The following is a 21308-nucleotide window of genomic DNA, read 5'->3' as shown; positions in this document are numbered from 1 at the left end:
AAACCATCACCTGGGTCAAACCCTGCAGCCCATGATGCTACAAGGCGTGCTCTGTTTAGCATTCATGCTATCACATACAATCAAAAAACACAACAGATACCACATACAGTAGGTTTCCTCCAATACATGTTTACAATGATAAGATGTTTATGCTGATAAAAACAACAAACAAACAAAAACCTGGACCAGATGTCACTCAATATCCTTTCAAACACTTATCATGAAGAGTTACTCCAACAGAATCTCACTAAAGGGTTAGCACCATGTTTGAAGGTTAGCATCACATCTGTAAAGCGCTATGCTAGAGCTGATCCACAGATATGTCTTCAATGTATCAGGCAGGAAGGATCAGGAGGAAAGACAGAGCTGGCTGTGTGCTAGGAAATGAAGAATGCAGAGTTTTAGTAGCTTCAGCCATGCTAAGGACTAGAGTCAGGAGATCTTTGCTGACAAAGCATCAGTTTAATCCAACGTGTTCATTTCACTGATGAGTCTCTGACACTAAACTGCTGGATTAACCCTTTAAGATATCTGCTTTATTGCAGTGTCTGACAAAAAGAGACATGTACCTGTACTATACTATACTATACTAAACTAAACTAAACTATACTATACTATACTATACTATACTATACTATACTATACTAAACTAAACTAAACTAAACTAAACTAAACTAAACTAAACTAAACTAAACTAAACTATACTATACTATACTATACTATACTATACTATACTATACTAAACTAAACTATACTATACTATACCATACCACACCACACCACACCACACCACACCACACCACACCACACCACACTATACTATACTATACTATACTATACTAAACTATACTATACTATACCATACCACACCACACCACACCACACCATACCATACCATACCATACCATACCATACTATACTATACTATACTAAACTATACTATACCATACCATACCATACCATACCATACCATACCATACTATACTATACTATACTATACTATACTAAACTATACTATACTATACCATACCATACCATACCATACCATACTAAACTATACCATACCATACCATACCATACTATACTATACTATACTATACTATACTATCCATACCATACTATACCATACCATACTATACTATACCATACCATACCATACTATACTGTACCATACTATACCATACCATACCATACTATACCGTACCATACCATACCATACTATACTATACTATACTATACCATACCACACCACACCACACTATACTAAACTATACTATACTATACTATACTATACTATACTAAACTAAACTAAACTATACTATACTATACTAAACTATACTATACTATACTATACCATACCACACCACACCACACCATACCATACCATACCATACCATACTATACTATACTAAACTATACTATACTATACTATACTATACTATACCATACCACACCACACCACACCACACCATACTATACTATACTATACTATACTATACTATACTATACTATACCATACCACACCACACTATACTATACTATACTATACTATACTATACTAAACTATACTATACTATACCATACCATACCATACCATACCATACCATACCATACTATACTATACTATACTATACTATACTATACTAAACTATACTATACTATACCATACCATACCATACCATACCATACTAAACTATACCATACCATACCATACTATACTATACTATACTATCCATACCATACTATACCATACCATACTATACTATACCATAACATACCATACCATACTATACTGTACCATACTATACCATACCATACTATACTATACCGTACCATACCATACCATATTATACTATACTATACCATACCATACCATACTATACTATACTATGCTATACTATACCATACCATACTATACTATACCATACCATACCATACTATACTATACTATACCATACCATACCATACTATACTATACTATACCATACCATACTATACCATACTATACTATACCATACCATACTACACCATACAATACTATACCATACTATACCATACCATGCCATACCATACTATACCATACCATACCATACCATACCATACTATACCATACCATACTATACTATACTGTACTGTACTATATTATACTATACTGTACTATACCATACCATACCATACCATATCATACCATACCACACTATACTACCTACTACATCAGTAGGTAGTATGTAGCAGGCCGTTTTGAAAACAGCCTTAGTGTGACTTAAAGACGCAGGCTTTGAGCCTCCTTGCCAACAACTACAGTGTTCCCGCCTGTCAGTCAAGTCAGCTGTGCCTCTCATTGGAAAACATGTAATCTTAATATCTAAGAATTCCCCCCGTACAGTGTGTGCCGATCGAGAAATGAGCAATCCAGACTACACTCGTCTTTTGAACCAGGCTGTAAACATGTTTATTTCTACTGTAAAGATCAGCTTTTGAATTGGTGTGTATGTGGTTTCTGGTACTTCCGGATCCAGCCTCAAGTGGGTCCTCAATGAACTTTAGCACTTCCGCATTAGCCTCGTATTTTTAGACCTGAGGTTGCCGCTTTAATTCTAACTTTTCCAATATGGCTGCCGCAGCCGACTGGCCTCAAAACAGCGCTTCAGAAACAGATGGGTGACGTCACGGATACTACGTCCATTATTTATACAGTCTATAGTTTAGAAATGCTGATACCACAGCCACAAATAATTCTGAATTCTAAGTGGTTAGAAGGAAACCAGACAGTGTTACCTGAGACCTGTGACACAGGTGTTTATTACCAGACTGTATCAGTATAAAACTGGAAGTAAAGAAAACACCACTTCAGCATAAAGCTCAAAGTCAGTGTTTCTGTGTAAATAGAAAAAATAACTCTGAAGTTAGTAATGGTTTGGCGGGGAAAGAAGAGAGTGCTCACATTGCCTGAGAGCTAATATCAATAACAATCTGTGACAGGATGCAGAACTGTCCTCTATGCATGAAGGGAGTGAAGAAGAGAAATGTCATCCTCCTGGTTCCACAGCAGGTCAGGACTATAAAGCTCTAATCTGACAACACTCAGGTCTATGGATCATATTTCATGATGTTGAAGAACAGAGAGGTCTGACTTCAGGTTGATAAATCACTTGAGTTATATTCTACATGAAGCCCTATGTGGGACAGTGGCTCTACTATGAGCAGAATAACAACCTGTGTTCAGTATTTCATGCTGCGCTGCCAGACGAGAGGTTTGAAAGAATATTGAGTTGTGCTTCTGTTCAGTGAATCTGGAGTATTAACCATGACCAACACAAACTGAAAGCTAAGCTGTTGTCCAATCTCAAACCAAACACTCTGCCACATGGATTTGAGACAGATTATCTGACATGTTTGGAGGGAACACTTTACACACCCCAAGACAAGAACACAGAGCGGTCTCATGATCTGTTTAAACCCTGTTAGTCAGACTTGATCATTTCTAATGGCAGAGGAGTTTGGTTGAAGATTGGACCCAAGAAGACAGCACACCATGCCTTACATTTGTTAATGAGATGCTTGATATACACCTCCTCTACAGCAGAGGGCAGCAGAGAGTCAGAAAGGTTCAGTGTTCAGCAGAGGAGAGAGGGACATGTTGATTAGATGTTACAGTAATCAGAGCTGACAGACATGCATATCGCTGGATTGCACACATCCTCTCTGACAGATCTGGATCTAAAGGGATTGGTCAGCCGTGTGTACCTCTCTCTGCGTTGTCATTGGTTGTGCCACCTCTGGCCAGCAGCTGGGTCTGCAGGCACTCGATCTCAGCGTCTTTGGATGCCAGGAGCTGCTGCAGCTCTGCGATCTCTGCCTGTGGAGGAAGACAGAGAGTGGATCTGAGAACTGTGTCAGGCGTCCGGGTAACAGGGGATCTGGACGGAGAGCTCAAAGTCAACTGGACTTGCAAAGTCCTCTGCAGAACCAGAACATTTGCTCGACCAGTGATGAATCTCATAATTCAGATTCTGTGTGTTGCCATTTTACTTCTTCATGGAAGTGAACTCCTTCAAGTAAAGATATCTGATGGCTTTGTAGGCTGTCTGTAATGGAAATACATCTCTTGAGAACACAGGTCTTTACAGTGGGATGATTTGGACTGAAGAGGTCAGTCACTTATCAGGGGTTCCCAAACTTTTCAGCCCGCGACCCCCGAAATAAAGGTGCTAAAGACTCGCAACTCCCAAAATATAGGTGCCAAAGACTCGCGACCCCCAAAATATAGCTGCCAAAGACTTGCGACCCCCAAAATATAGGTGCCAAAGACTCGCGACCCCCACTGTCCCTCAAAGTGATTTAATGTGTCTTCATTTAGCTGGTCTGCAGAAAATGACCCTACCTATATGAGCATGTGTCTGTGTTTCCTGTGCTGTTATGAATGAACCTGCTGCTACTGATGCTTTAGATAATTAACTGTTCACTAACTCTAAACTTAGGACTCATCTGGAAACAAAGAAAGGCAGAAAACTCATTACAGTTTATATTTTCAAGGTTTTATTTCAAGGTTAGCTACTATTGTTGATGATACTTCTTACTATAATGTGTAAAATGTACTATTTTTAGATAACTTAAAAACAAAACATTCTGGAAGACATCTCGCAACCACCCATTTGTTTCTCACGAACCCCCAGGGGGTCCCTACCCACACTTTGGGAACCCCTGACCTATATGAGGAGGGCTATGGCATTGTATATTGACTATGTTAGCGTGGCATGTTGTAACAAACAAAGCCTTCAAATGCTAAAATGTATGGTTGCCATTGGCCTAGTGGTTTAAGCACAAGTCCCATATCAGAGGCTACAGTCCTCATTGCAGCGGTCACAGGTTCGACTCCCAGCCTCCAACATCTGCTGCATGTCTTCCCTCACTCTCTACTCCCCACATTTCCTGTCTCTCTTCGGCTGTCCAATCCATTAAAGGAAAAAATTCCCCAAAATATAACTTTGAAAATGTCCATGATCACAGAGACAAAATATTGTCAGCTGTTCTGAGGATTGAACAAAGGATGTACCTCCAGTCAACTGGCAGAAAAATTCAACTTTTTATGGTTTCCAATAAACACACCACACATGAGGGAGCTGACTGCCTCACAACAAGCAGCTTAGGACTGTGTCATACTAGAAATAATACAGAAACCCATCAGCCAGAGAAAGACCACCTAACTACCTGAGTTTGTAGTGGTGAATAAAAAACAAGAAAAACTTGATTTTCATCTTATGATGGGTTCATGTATGGATTTCTGGCCAATGTATTCTCCCTCCTTGTTCATATAGACTCTTCATTCATATGCATTGACATATTTGTGGACAGGACTGGCACCATCAATACCTTACCTCAGTGTTTGTCAACCAACCTAATCTGAGTCAGGATGAAATAATACTCCAGATTGAGACTCAGATAGTAAAGAAGCACAGTTGCAGACGGCAGGTGTCAACAGAGAACAGGTGTGCACACAGACATGTTTACTATAACGACAAGTCATAAATTCAAATCTAACACATCCTGCAGCTGCCTCACAATAACAGCCAGTTAGCCACAGGGACCTACAAGCTACAACAGAAGAATGGAACTGGGTACATTTCAAAGAGATTCTGAAGTAAAGTAAGTTTCTGATGTTCCCCTGACATGTATGTTTTCATTAATGTGGCTTGTTGATGACACTCAACACAAATGAAGTCTAATTATACGACCTCAGTGCCTGTTAGGGTCGTAGAAATGGAAAAATTGGGTAGGGGGAAACGTGCCAATCGAGCTGTGTGTGCAGACAGGAGAAGCATTATTTGGTAGGAATGGGTAAAAAAAGGACCTATTCATGGGCGCTGTTTGTAAAGTTGTACACACTGAAAATAACAGAATCAATTCTCCTAATTTAGCTCCAAAACATCATAAAAATGTAGAGTGAATTTTTAAAAGTCACTTTTTTTTATCACATTTGGAGGAATATTTGTGATCTTCTTCACATTTAGTTTTGTTGTGAAAAATATATTAAGTTAAAATCATTGTTAAATCCCGCCGTAAAAATGCTGGATAGGCAGATTTGGAGACCACTAAGAGATTTCACAACGCTCAGAGACAGAACTGACCCAGTCTATGGTACAGACAAGATAAGTTACTATTACTAAGTCTGTATCACTTTATGAAGCTTTTATTTTGGTATTTCTGCTAGGCAGCAGTGTGAATTTACATATCAGCTAAACATTTAGGATCGCAGAGCAACATTTAATATTTAGATTAAACATTTAACATTTTGATTTAACATTAAACATTTTGATTTAACATTAAACATTTATATTAATATTTATTATTGAGATTTAACTTTGAATACTTAGATTATATTTAACATTTAGATTTAGAATTAGCATTAAGGTTTAACAGTATTATTATCATAAATATATTTGTGGCGAGAAAAATAAATGTGAAAAAGGTTAAAAATATTGCTCTAAATGTGATAAAAACGTAACCCTTAAAACTTGTTGTGATATTTTCAAAGACGTTTTGGAGCTAAATGTGGAGACATTTGTTGTTGTTGTTTTTTCAGCCAGTAAAGGTTTTTTCTTAAAGACATTTCTGCTGCGATGAACAGAATCTGACAGTAAAATAATATTAAACTATGCTGTAAATAAAAATGTGGATGCAGAGGAGTGTCGTCTACAGCAGGAGTTAACCTTTGTGAGAAGTGACAGGCTGTGAAATAGAAATGTGTTTGTGTTCAACACTTTGTAGCTTTCCTCTGCAAGATTAATTCAATATATTAGTTTGACTCCAGTCTGATTGATTTATGTTTCTCTCTTATATAAGTCTATGGAGTGCTGAAAACAGAACAATCAGCCTCAAACCTTCAGTCCAGGCTTCCTTTTGTTAATGGGAAACTCTAAAAGCTGATTTATATTCTAAGCGATACCGTTCAGTTATTATAAATTTAACAGATGACCTCATTTGAAGTGTAATGTATTCATTTAATACAGGCTCATCCTTGACTCAGTTTGTGTCCTGTAGGAGCCAGGCTCTATCTATCGTCAGTTATGCTCCTTAAACAGCTGCTGATTCAAACAATGACAGGCAGAAGCTGAAACAGGGAGGTGAGCGTCACACCAAGAGTCAGAAAATACTCACTGTACATCAAAACGTTAAAATACAGATACTACACGCACAGGCACTTTTCTATGGTGTGTACCATCTCACTTCAAACACTGGTACAAAGACATCCACAGGGAGACAGGAGAGATGGTCAGAAGCAGAAGGACAGATTTCCAGTTTTCTGCTTCAGTATATTAATATATGAGTATGTATAAATATATATACCAGTCAGAAGTTTGGACACACCTTCTCATTCAATGGTTTTTATTTATTTTAATTATTTTCAACATTGTAGATTAATACTGAAGACATCAAAACTATGAAATAATCTGGTTTGGCCATAATCTGGATTACAACAGTAGTCAAATAGGGCTATCCATTGTGTACTAACCCTACCTCTGAACAACACAACTGATGGTCTCAAACACATTAAGAAGGCAAGTCATTCTACAAATGAACTCTTGACAAGGCTCATGTTAGTTAGAAACCATTCCAGGAGACCACTTCATGAAGCAGACTGAGAGAATACCAAGAGTGTGCAAAGCTGTCATGAAGGAAAAAGGGGGCTACTTTACAGAATCTAAAATATAAAACAGATTCTGCTTTGTTTAACACTTTGTTGTTCACTCAATAATTCCATATATGTTCTTTCATAGTTTGGATGTCTTCAGTATTAATCTACAGTGTTTACAATCATCACAGTAAATACAAACCCTTGAATGAGAAGGTGTGTCCAAACTTTGGACTGGTCGTGTATATATATATATATATATTTATATACATAGTCCCTGTTAAAATAACACTTTACTGACTAGTATTGTGAATTATTCATCATTCTTGAATGTAACCACAAGTCAGCTGTCATAACACAGAACCAAAACAAGGAGGACCAGGAGGAGGGAGAAACACGAGCTGCAGGCACACAATAATAAAATGGGGAAGAAGAGGGGAAGTGGAAAAGAACAAGTGCAAAAAGAGAAAAACAGTGGGGGAGAGGTGGCACTGGGGGAGGACGGGGGGAGGCAGACCATTAGCAAAGGGAATCAGAGTCTAATTAGTGAAAGCGAACAAACAAAAAAAGAACAAGCAACAAGAGGCAGAAGTGGAGGAAGAGAAGGAGAAAGAGGAGGCACCTGTGCGCCGCGCCAGCGCTCCTCCCAGTGCTGCTTCTCCAGCTGTGTGTGCTCCACAGTCAGCTTGAGGCTTGACAGCTGGGTCATGAGCGACTGGTAACACACATGGAGAGAATAAGAGATAGAGAGCTAGAGAGAGCGGAGACACAGGAAGAGAGTAATGACGGGGGATGATTTGGAGAGGAGGGGGGAAGAAAAGGTGTAGAGAGCGAGCCGCAGAGAGGGGTTAGTAGAGAGGAAGAAGGGATACAGAGTGAAGGAGGGAGAGGAGGAAGGAAGCAGTGTAAGCGTAGAGAAAGCAATGTTTGACCTCCTTCAAATGAACCAAAGATCAGTAACGTGAGGAGCTCTTCAAGCCTGCTGATCCTGATCCTGATTTAAGATTTGATCCAAAGTCCCAATAACCTGACAGACAAAACTACAGTTCAGCATTCAGAAGTCTGACTGTTTCGTGTTGTATTGTAGCGCTGCATCACTTGATGTCCCTGTAATCAGCCTGCTATCCCTCTCTGCTATGAAAATATAACATGCACACTTGTGTTTCAGCTGAAGGCCAATCTTTACCATCATCCTTATGTCCCTTTAGTCTGCTTATTTTCAGCTCAGTGTGGTGCAGAAGGACTGGTCTTATTTCTACATGCTATGATCTCTTATGTTAAACAGCTGCTCTGTGTTCATGACCATACTGTCCCTTCCTGCAGTCCTGACTTACACAAGTAACAAAATTAAGATTTAAGATTTGTTTACATCAGACCAAGAGATGAGCTCTCTCTGGGAGGAATCTAGGCTAGTAAGTCGCTCCATCCCTGAACAGGGAAACAGGTTAAGAATGTACATGATCACAGAGTTCAGATGACTACTGTAAACTCAATACTTAATATCATGGTGAATTCTAATCACATTTTAGTAGACATTCTGAGACAGGCTGACACTTTGATACCATTCTTACACCTGTGAGGTGAATATGGAGAAACTTTATGTAGCAAGACAGCTTAACTTAGCATAAAGTCATGGGGGACAGCTAGCTAGTTATGAAAGGTATGAGAAATATCAGCCTCTAAATGTAAATCTAATTTAAATGTCCCTCATGTGTACCTCACAAGTGCCGGCCAGAGAGCTCTCTGTGTTTCGGTCCCTAAAATTGGAACTCTCTGCCTCTGGACATTAAAACGGCGAGCTCTATGGGTGTTTTTAAAGCAAACTGAAGACTTCTTATTTTTCTTTATTTAATTTATTGTGGTATTCCTATTATTATTTCTATGTAAAGTACTTTGTGTTACAATATTATTGTTTGAGAAGTTCTTTACAAATAAAGTCTGGTTGATTGATTGATTGATTACCTTTTTAATCTAGCTTTTAATTGGCAGTCATTTCCCTTTTAGCCCTGGACTGCATTATTACCAATAAGACCATTATTACCATTGTTTTAGCATCAATTTTATTTTTTATTTTATTTGATCTTATTTTATGGTATTGTATTTTTCGGGGATTTATTCGATTTTATTTTTATTGATTTTTATTGGAATGAGTTAATTTATTTTTCTGGTATTTTTCTGATTTTAACTTATTGCTTTCATCTTAATGATTTTATCTTATTGGATTTTATTGTAATGGTTTTATTTTATTGAATTAATTGTAATGATTTGATTTATTTATTTTTCTAATATTTTTCTGATATTATTTTATTGATTTTATCTTGTTTATTTTATTTTAATGATTTCATTTTATTTTATTGATTTGATTTAAATGATTTCATTTAAATGATTTCATTTAAATGATTTCATTTAAATGATTTTATCTTATTGATTTCATTGAATTGATTGTATTTATTTTCTGATATTATTCTGATTTTATGTTATGATTTAATTGTAATGATTTCATCTTGTTGATTTTATAGTAATGATTTCATCTTGTTGATTTTATAGTAATGATTTCATCTTGTTGATTTTATAGTAATGATTTCATCTTATTGATTTTATTGTAATGGTTTTATGTATTTGATTGATTCTATTGTAATGAATGTATTAATTCTTCTGATATTTCTCTGATTTTATCTTATTGATTTTATTGTCACGTTTCTATTTAATTTGTATTTTTTAAGTATTTCAAAATACTTCCCTCTATCTTGTTTAAGCATTGTAACATTTTACCTATTGGTTGAAAGGTGCTACATAAATAAAAATGAGTAAATCTTAATAATTAACAAGATATAAGGCTGATATCAGCTCTGTGTTGATGTCTATCTGTATCATACAGATGAGCTAAAGGCATCAAGATAGGGCAAAAACAGGTCTATATAACATCTGCCACCATGAGGTAGTTAGTTCATCACAGGGCTCTGACAGGTGCACTGCTGATGTACGATTAAGGCACCTTTATAAACTCAAATAAGTAAAGGGACTTCATTCTACATTTCCTTTTAGCATTGTTTGAACTGTATTCACATTGTCTGACATGATAACTCCTATGCTGGGGTCTTATGTGTGAGACTGAGATTTGATGCTGAACCAGGTATGAGCCAGTCTGTTTCTTGGCTACAATCATTAACTTCTCAAAGTCCTGGTTGGATGCTATCAGCTCCACAGTGAGAAAGTCCATGAGATCATGGTTTTATGTGAGACATCCTCAATTGTGTGAAATATGCATGATAGCAGCTTAATGGTTCTATGCGGCAGGCTGAGTCTCAGAGTGAAGGGATATTTGATTTTAGTCAAAGACATTGCTGTCTGTAAGTATAATGCATTAGTTTTTAAGCTCTGAGAAAGATCTGATTTCATTAGCGTGTTTACCCCTCAGCTCGATCTGACTTCTCAGTTATGTTCAGTACATTAAAAGCTCCTCCATCCAACAAGCTGACATCTGTGACACTCATTTAAAGTAGTAACATAGTTCATAAAGTACGATGGCTAGTCGTAAAACACATGACATATATTCAGCCTGTGTGATCAGCTCATGGATATACCTTGGTGCCTCTCAGCTTCCTCTCGTACTGGCCCTTCTCTCCTTCCAGCTCGTCCACTTTGCTCTTCAGCTGCTTCACTTCTTGCAGTAAATCCTGCAGCAAAACAAAACACAGCACCTCTTCAGCCGTCAACACAGTCAAGCCGGGGAATCTCCCTGCAGGTGCACTGTTATTATGAATGTCACCTGACATAACATCATTATATTTACATGTCAAACTAGTCAACAGTACTCTACTGCATTCATGCCAACAGGGAGAGTTTCAAACATGGGGTTCACATTCAGTGCAGTTATAGAGGTCTCCAGGGCCCAACAGAGCAGCGGTTAATATGGAAACATGATCCTCCTGAAACAGAGACTACAGCGTGCAGTTATCAACAACCAGGAAGAGGATGAACCTGAGGACCCAGAACAAGAGTGAGCTGTGATCAGCAGCACATTTCCATAGCCGAGGAGGGGAGGCCTGTACAGCGTGGGATTATAGGAACAGTTAAATGACCCATCCACCTGGTCAGTGTGAGAGGAAACAGGTTTCAACTTTGTTAGTCCAGGAAGGAACCATCGTCATGCAAGAAAATCACATCAGATCAAACCACAAAGATAAGCCTGATCCAAACTTCATTTAGAGAGGATTTATAAAGAGAAAATCCCCACCGGGGCTGAAACGTGTTTTTACAAATACTTCAAACTCTTGAGGAGTTCAGGAAAGAAACTTTTATAAACATCTACAGTACCTCCAATAGTTACAGTACGTCATATTATGTATAACTACAGTAGAGCTTCTCATTACTCATCCTGCTTTAAGAACCTTAACCCCTCAAAGGCATTGAAGTATTTGAAACACCAATCAGAAGCCTCCATATCTGCAAGAACCAGAGAACAGCATGACCCCCAAATCCTGCAATACACACACAAACACACTACAAGAGAGGCTGTTAGTTTGATTCTGTGGAAAGTTCCAAATACCGGGTGGTGTGTGGACTGGTTAAAAAAGGAGGAGAGAAGAAGAGAAGAAATGATGGGGGAGGGAGGGGAAGAGTTCATCCATCAAGTCTCCCTACGTGTGCAGTCAGTCCTCCATTGTGTATCCGCTCATCTGAGTCAGACAGGCTCAGGTCGTAGCTGGCTAACCCGACCTGAAGGCTGTGGCCCTGGGCCTGGCTGCCTCCGGGCTCGCCCTGCTGGGACTCCCTCTCCTCCAGGGCCCGTTTCTCCTGGATACGAGTGCTGATCTCCTCTTGAAACTTGCACATCTGCTCCTGGAGCTCACTGATGAAATTAACCACACACTGGAAGGGTCGGAGTGATGGAGGGCAAATGAAGGGTTGTGAAGGAGATGAAGTGGTGAGAGTGAGAAAAGGAAGGAGGAAGAAATATAAAAAGGTTGTAAAGAGAGGAGAGGAGAGGAAAACAGACATGAACTTATCCGTTAATCGAGTCAGTATCTGGGAATTTACATTTATACATGACTGTTGAATGTTACTGAGTAAACTCTCATCAGAGGGAAACATTACATTTCTGAACATCTGACAGTCTGAACAAATCAATGCAGAAGAGGACATTAATCTGTGTTACAGAGACGTCACTGAACACATACACAGTCTCTGCTGTTGTGTTGTTAGGGTCATTTATAAAAAGTACATCAATGTGGTCAGCCCTCAAGAGGACCATTAAAGGCCCTTCAGGTAATAACCCCACCCTAAATCAGGACTAGGACCAATAACACAGCAGGAACAGAGTCAGGTCTCAGAGGAACATTCACTTTGTAATGTGTGTAAGAGGAACACAACATGTCTACTACCAGAGAGTTTCTTCAACGCTTGTGCTTATGAAACATGTTCTCACAAACTGCATGATCATCATGAAATAAATCTTCTTCCTGAAAAGCTCTTAGTTTAGTAATTCCCAGAGTTCATCAGGCAGCAGTGAGTCAGTGTGCGGGGCTGGAGCGGCTTCCTGAGGTGAAAGTGTTTGGCTCTCAGGAATGCTCAGAATGGATGCCTGCCATTCCTCCTGCCAGCCAACCGGAGCCTCGCAGCTGTTACTAACCACACACACACACACACAGGCAGACATAGAAAGAGAGAGAGAGCCACACACACGCACGCACGCACGCACGCGCACACACACACACACACACACACACACACACACACACACACACACACACACACACACACACACACACACACACACACACACACACACACACACACACACACACACACACACACACACACACACTCACTCACTCACTCACTCACTCACTCACTCACTCACTCAGCTGACATATATGTAGACGGTGTCCGTTACCATTGTAACATGACCAAAGCCAAACAGCCTCTACACCGATGCATCGGATACGTTAGATTTGGACACGTATGCACGTGCATGGCATCAGACACAGGATTGTGTTACTACAACAACTGTGCTTTAACTTGTCTGAGTCTAACAGCTCTGTTAGACTCTACAGGCAGAACTCATGTTGAGTGTGAGGTGGTGGGTCACCAGCAAAGAGAAGCAGCCGTCCAGTACAGGACACAGCTGAGGGTCAAAGGAATGGTAAATTGACTTGTACTTCTATATCTCTTTTCTTTCTGAGCACTCAAAGCTCTTTCACACTACTCGTCACATTCACCCATTCACACCACATTCACTCACTGATGGTAGAGGCTGCTATGGTAGGGGACCATCAGTGTTAATCTCATTCATACACATTCACACACCGCTGAACTACAGAGGGAGCAGTTTGGGGTTCAGTGTCTTGCTCAAGGACACTTCGGCATGTGACTGCAGGAGCTGGGATCGAACCGATTGAGAGACGACCGAACTAGAGGGTGATGTCTTTTCATGTCTGACAAACCAGAACTGAAAGATCCTTCAGTCTTGTGTATTAAAAATCAATGTCTGTCAGAGTCTGACTGTGAAAGAAGAGTACACAAACAGGAAGGAGAACTGTTCTTTCAAAATAAAACATTATCTCTGTTTGGATTCAAATGTTACATGTTAGATGTGATTCACCCTCTGTGTAATAAATACCTTAGTTCACTGTTGAAGACAGTGGCTGTCAGATTTCAGTCATGCTATCTTGGCTAAAGCTAGCAGCCATTGAGGATGCCAAACTTTCCTTTCATGGTTTGTGGTAATTAGCTAATGTTAGCATGCTAACCCACTTTATCTATGCTGAACTAAGAAAACATAACATGCTCTCAGCAGCATCAGCTTATCAACGGCATGCTGGTGTTAGTTACCATTACTACTGTTATTTTTAAAATACCCAAGACTGGTCTCTGTCTCATGACAACTATGAAGACCACTTTTCTTAAGTCTCAAGCCTGATTTAGTCTGTGGAGAAGAGAACTCAGGATTTTAACCAATAGATCGCCTTTTCACTACATTTTTAACATAATAATGCTCTCTCTTTAAACGTATATAATCTGGTTATCAACGTGATGTTGAGGAACTTCACTGATTCAGTGCTATCTTGTGGATAGGCTGAGGGTACAGGACATGTTTGCTGGTGATTATGATAATGAGACAAGCCTCATAAAGATAATTACCAAACATATATTAAGTCACTTAAAGCTGCTGTTGGTAGGAATGGTGTAAAAACCGTTCCTTTTTTTCTGCTGGGTTTGGAGAAAAGGTCATAATACCCATCGGTACTCATCGGTAAGTGAAGTACTTTGAGACTATTGTGAAGTCTCTGCGTTTTCCAATGCCTTTGTATAAAGCAGTGTTATTATTACCCTTGTTCCCGTTATGACGGACCAACCATAGCTAATCTCCAATCCTCTGTCCTGATTGGTTAAGGGACGGCTCCTACTACGTCCTCCGATTGGTTAGGAGTCCGGCACTATCATGACTGCACACACTGATTTGTTTTTCTTTCTCTTTTTCACTACTTTACTTTACTCTATCTTTATTTATTTACCTCTTTATTTCTTTATTTCTCTACTTTCTCTTCTTCCTTATTTTTTAAATGTATTTATTTTGGTGCCTTGGTCCACAGTATCCTGTAACCTCTTGAGTCCTTTGCCTCCCTCCTCCTCCCGCCACCACAGATAACCATGGACAGAAAAGGGTTACAACACCCTGAGCTGTCCCACCAGGCTCAAGAATCACCTTAGCCTTGCACACACCGATCTGTGTTGGGGGGCTAAGAGGAAATCTGGTTGGGAGGGGTAGTGTTGACATTCGAAGTCCCTCTCTCTAAACAGATGTTTACCCTGTGACTACCAACAGCAGCTTTAACATCAAGATGAGTTAAATCAGCTCCAGCATGAATCTACATGCCATGCTATCACTTCTTCACTTCAGTGAGAGAACTGGGGATGACAATAGTTCAGTTCTTAATTAAAAAGGTTGCTTTTCCCGGCTTCAAATACACAGAAACCTTTGTAAAGATGGTTTGAATACTTGTTGTAGATCAAATAAAATTTTTAAATGAAATATCACTGCTACATGAGGTGTTGGATGAAATAATCAACCTGAAGTGTAGTTGTTACTTCAGTGTTACAGTAAGAAAATCAACAAATGTGGTGTGTACAGTACGTGCTCTTTGATTTACATCAAAGCTTGTACGGTACACTTTTGTATATATGGTAAATAATGAGGTGTAAGCATGTTTTCTTAGCTTTGGTTGTTTCTAATGAAAGTTCAGATCTGTGTGATAAGGTCCTGTGGTTTGCATGTTTCACTTTGTAATGTACGTGTGTGATTCAATGTGTGACTAGCAGCCGTGTGGTTTGGTCTGACTCATCATCTCACTCCCTTGTCTCTGTCTGTCCCTCTTGGTTTTGTCTTGGTCTATATAACTCTGGTTCCAGTCATGACTTAGCTTGGGTTAGCTGGTCTTAACTAAAACTCTACCTCTGTGGGGAAACTGGTAAAAAGACATCAAATGGAAGAGAAACATATAAAGTAAAAGAAGTGTAAAGCTGAGTGTTACACAGAGTTATTGTGTGCTTACAACCTGACTACATTAGCAGCTAGAATCACAACAATAAGCACATTTCTTGTAATCATTGTAAATACTTAGAGAAGGATCTTACTGGTCACCACTTGATTTTAAAAAGCTAAGATAACCTCCCCCCTGTGTTCAGTCTGGAGTCCTGGCTCCATGTCAGCTCTGTAGAGGCAGACCATGTTGCAAACAGAGACACAGCACGCTGTGATTTTCAGAGACAGTTGTCGCTGACAGTTACATCCTGCAGGATTCCTAGTGTGAATGTCCTGCATGTTCACTTTGTGTGCCGTGCCTCGCAGGATAGAAAACAATATTTCTTTGGAACATCCTGCCATTCCTTATCTCTCCATCTGTCCATCACTGTCTCTCATCATGCCTACCGTTCCTTCTCTCCCATGTCTTTCCACTCCTCTCTTTCTTGTAAAGCCTTCTCCTCACCACCTCCCTCTCTGTCTACTTCCGCTGATGCTTATCATGCTTCATTCATGTGTGTGTGTGTGTGTGTGTGTGTGTGTGTGTATCTTGTTTATTTAATCAAAGCCTGGACCTGGCTGCCTTATGCTGTCTGGAAACACACATACAAACACACTCAGAAACACACAGAACTAAAATACAGAACTAGTTTGAGTATCTTGTGGTGCCAGTGTGGAGCAGCTCGGTGCAACAATGAACAAAGTCAACACAAAGACTCTAGTGAACACAAAAGACCAACTGGACCTCTGTGGCATTCATGTCTGTGAATCGGTGCTTTTGCATGCTGTTATCCTGTATGTGTGTAAAATCAGAAACAGAGATATTCATTAGGGGTGTAACGATTCATCTACTCCATCGATGTATGGATTTATATTCCTACGATCCGACTACATCGATCTGTGCTCGGCAAGTTGGCCTTCCAGACGACATATATGGATCTAACATCGTTTTAAAAGGTAATAAATCGATTGTATTGTATGTGTAGGAAATAACACATTGGATTTAAGCACGGCAGACTTTATATGGATGTGTTTTTTTGCACTTTTAATGATAAAGATGTTAAACATTACTCAATTCAGGCTGCCTGTCTGTGACGTCATTGCCACGCACCAGCAGACAACAAAACATAGCATGGCGGACGGCAGAGGAGAAGCCGGCGAGCGGGAAATGATCAGGCTTGGACCAGCTTTTGTCATGCTGCTATAGGCCTAGACTGCCGGGGGAACTGGCACACTGACACACTGGGATCCTAGCTCACCCCCTTCCCCCCAACCCCCTCATCACTTACTTTAACTCTGCCTGTCCCATTAAAGTTACTAACCATAGACCTTTCTGGAGTCCCTGAGCTCCCTTGTCTCGTAGGTTCCTCTGAGCTGCCGTAGACGTCCTCCTGCTGTGGACGATCTGGACTCCAGCTGATACAGACGTGCTGGACTCCAGCGGCAACAGCTTCCACTACTCGTCTCATCACTATCACTTCTCTCTCTTACTCCCCTCTATCTGTCTTTCCAGACCCAACTCGGTCGAGGCAGATGTCTGTCTAACATGAGTCTGGTTCTGCTCGAGGTTTCTGCCTGTTAAAGGAAGTTTGTCCTCTCTGCTGTAACTAGCTAAATACTGCGATGTGCAATGCTCATGGTGGATTAAGGTGAGGTCAGACTGAGTCTTATCCTGTCTTGGTGTTGGGTCTCTGTTCATAATTTGACATAGAGTGGTCTACGTAGACCTGCTCTGTTTGTAAAAGAGTCTTGAGATAACTTTTGTTGTGATTTGGCGCTATACAAATAAAGATTGATTGATTGATTGATTGATTGATTGATTGATTGATTGATTGATTGATTGATTGATTGATTGATTGATTGATTGATTGATTGATCAAGACACCATTGTGGTCCAGCGTGTGGAAACACTTTGGCTTTTGCAAAGATGGAGATGTTCTAAATAAGTCGCTCACTGTTTGTAGGACAAGTAAAAGTCAAGTAAAGTTACCACGGCAACACCACAAATCTATCCAACCACCTACTAAGGCGCCATGGGATTTCACACAACGCCGGCCGTCCAGACGCCTCTTGCAGCAGCACAAGCTAACATCAGCTCTGCAGAAGCCTCAGGCCTCTCCAGCATGTTTAGACAGAGACTAGGACAAAACTCGGCTCATTAATTGTTGTTTACTTGTTTGTTTATATCCATAATTAATTTATACCTGATTCCCTTACAAGAAACAACAGGACTCTAGGACTGTCCAGTATCAAGGGATTTATTTCACAGTCACACTGGTTGAATTTTTGGCTAAAGAGTTACTGAATCGATTTCAGATCGTACCGTTCTAAATGAACCAATATCGTCCTTTAATCGTATCAGCAACAACAAATCATGATACGAATCGAATTATTGTTAAAAAGAATCATTACACTCCTAGTATCTTTACATGCACTCTCTCTGAGGCAGAAACCTTTATGGAGCAGCTACTGAAGATCTTTCACTCTAAAACAGACACTTCTGTTATTCTCTTTAAAGTACTGTAATAAAATAAGCATAATAATAAGCATAGCCTGAATATGACATGTGGACGTAGTCTCAGGGTCTGTACAGTAAAGCTAACCTAGCCCCATTTCTACTAGCCACAGCATCGTGTCATAAAAACGACCATCCCTCTAACTCCTTTTATTATCCCGGTTTCCAGCTCTCTCTAAAACAGCTTAATGTTCATTTGGTAAATAATGCTCTCCTCCAGAAAAACAGGGATGACAGAGCGCATGATCCTTCAGCAACCAGTGTTCTGATGTACAGTCAGACAGCTGCTTGATATTTGTTTCTGTTATATTATTTTAAGCCTTTTTATGTGAGCCAAAAACTGCTGACCCAGTATATATCAGCTTTGAACTATGAGTAATGGATGCACCAGGCTAGCATTATGGTAACAGATAACCTGATGCTAACTAAGTCCAGGATCTTATCCACGTCTGTCTTTTCATCCAAAAGAAGGTGGAGACAGCAATAACGCCAAACTGTTGCGACATCAGCTTCGGTCACACCGTTTATAGCTGAACTAACTGCAGCTTCAGGGATCTAAGAATCTATTCAAGATCAGTTTCATCTGGACTGTTTCTTTATCCTTATTTATACAAATAATAATAATTATAGTTTATCTGGAGAGCACTTTTCAAAAACAAAGCTACAAAGTGCTTCACATGGGCAGCAAAATAAAACAGGCAGTTTGTAAAATCAAGATAAGTCAAGATAAATAAAAACACATTTTAAAATACATAAAATTCCCCCAAAAGAACTCTAATGGAATACAATTCTTTTAAAATATATTTCTTAAGATGGTTAAAATAAAATAAAATACAATTCAGATAAGATCAGGAAAGGCTCTACGATAAAAGTATGTTTTCAGAGGAGATTTAAAAGAGCTCACTGACTCTCTCAAAGCGCGTGTCAGCTCGTATGGTACTAAAAGGTCTGCTTTATAGCTTGGAGTAAGTCCATGTAGAGCTTTAAAATTAATCAGTAAAATCTTAAAATCAATTCTAAAACATACACACAAGGAGCCAGAGCAAAGAAGATAAAACCAGAGAGACGTGGTCGTGTTTTTGGGTTCTGGTTAAAACCCTGACAGCTGAGTTCTGTACAGTCTGGAGACCATCAAGGGATTTGTCAGTCGCTAAAAACACTGTTTAGTCCAGGCGTTTTCAAGAGACAGAGTTCAGAGTCCATGTAGGAACCATTAAGTCTTCTGAAACTAAGAAAACACCTTTAAGAACGTTTAAATTAAGAGACAGTATTCCATTAAAGACTTCAACACTATTCTTCAAATGTCTCTGTGGCGCTCTGATTTCTGTAGTGTTGACTTTATTGTTTGATGTCAGCCGTCTATCTGTCGGCCCGCTGCAGGGTGTTGTTGTCGCTGTCTAGAGAGGCCGTTTGATGTGTTCTGGCTTGTTTCAGAGACTCCGTGTTTGAGCTTGAATCTCATCCAGACACTTTTCATTGTAACCTCTGCCAGTAAAGTTGAATGGAGGGCATGATCTCACTGTTTGTATGTCTTAAAATTGGGTGGCAGATCTGACAGCACTGTAGTGTCATGACGTCTCTTCATCGACTGATTACTTTCTGGATGTCATGACGTGATTGTGACTGCAGAAAGCGGTGGGAAAGACTGGGGATTGGTTTGTGTGAAACCAAACCTGAGAGAGAGAGAAGTTCTCCAAACTGCAGATTGGAAATGCACCAAACAAGAGTCTCAAACGTTGAAACTAAAGATTCAGCTAATGTTTCTGCTTCTTTCTTTTTGTTGTGCTCTACAGCTGCAGGGTTGTTAAATGCTCTGCTAAACACTGGGAGTTAGAAAATAAGACATACTGTATGTGGGGTAGAGAGGAGAGTTTACCAGACCTCAGGAGCCTGCCTCTGATCCAAGCACCAGAGTAAACTTGCAGCTATACCTGAGCATCTAGTGAGCACAGCATCCACATAACTGACCCAACAGCAGGTGGGCTGGTGACTGTGGTCATGTCAGTTCCAGGATTTAACAAGGTATAGAGAGAAATGTCATTTCCATCAAATGTATTGATGAATTTCATATTCTTCATTTGTGAAATGATGTATTCACACAGCTCATGCCCATCAGACCTCTCGAGAGCGGCCAGCACACATTCCTGAACAGACTGTGTTTATGTGACATTCCAGCGCTCAGTAGTTCAGTAGTTTTAGGGGCCCAGTCCAACCAGAGAGAGGTTTCAGGAGATGCTTTCTATGTAATCCATCAATTTAAACACACATAAATCACCTCAATGTGACTCTTCAAGTAGATGTGTGCTTCTTAATGTGATATTTTGATTGGAAATGGATTCTCTCATCAAGGATTAAGTGAGGGATGATGCGTGTCCTTTTGAGTCTGGGTCTAGTCTCTACCTGTTCACCATGCATCGTCCCTCTTATTACCCAGCTACAGATTAAAGTCAGTCACATATCATCACTAAACTTTGATTCAAAGATTGTAGATTTAAAAATATGCACAGAATTAAAAAAGAGTCCTTCTGATTCCACGGTTGATAGCTCTACCATGGCCATGCATTCAAACTTGCTTTCCTGCAGCACAAACTAAACTAAATCAAACTAAACATTTCAATTAACTGTCAACTGATAAC

General features: G+C 39.7%; 1 protein-coding gene across 3 annotated transcripts in view; it reads right to left on the bottom strand.

The window, feature by feature from the left end:
- The window catches only part of ppfibp2b (PPFIA binding protein 2b), a 55404-nt gene that overhangs the window by 19353 nt on the left and 14743 nt on the right, over positions 1-21308 (bottom strand). For 2 of the 3 annotated variants that reach the window (XM_034686409.1, XM_034686408.1), the window contains exons 3-5: positions 12278-12505; positions 11218-11310; positions 3748-3859 (exon numbers count right to left, since the gene is read on the bottom strand). In XM_034686409.1, coding sequence (XP_034542300.1) covers positions 3748-3859; positions 11218-11310; positions 12278-12505 — 433 coding nt within the window. The remainder of the gene's footprint in view (positions 1-3747; positions 3860-11217; positions 11311-12277; positions 12506-21308) is intronic. The other variant, XM_034686410.1, reaches the window with a different exon arrangement.

The sequence above is a fragment of the Notolabrus celidotus genome, chromosome 6, assembly GCF_009762535.1.
Source record: "Notolabrus celidotus isolate fNotCel1 chromosome 6, fNotCel1.pri, whole genome shotgun sequence".
In the NCBI taxonomy this organism is placed as follows: Eukaryota; Metazoa; Chordata; class Actinopteri; order Labriformes; family Labridae; genus Notolabrus; species Notolabrus celidotus.
Note: the sequence above shows the minus strand (reverse complement) of the source record. Positions and strands in the feature narration are given on the sequence as shown.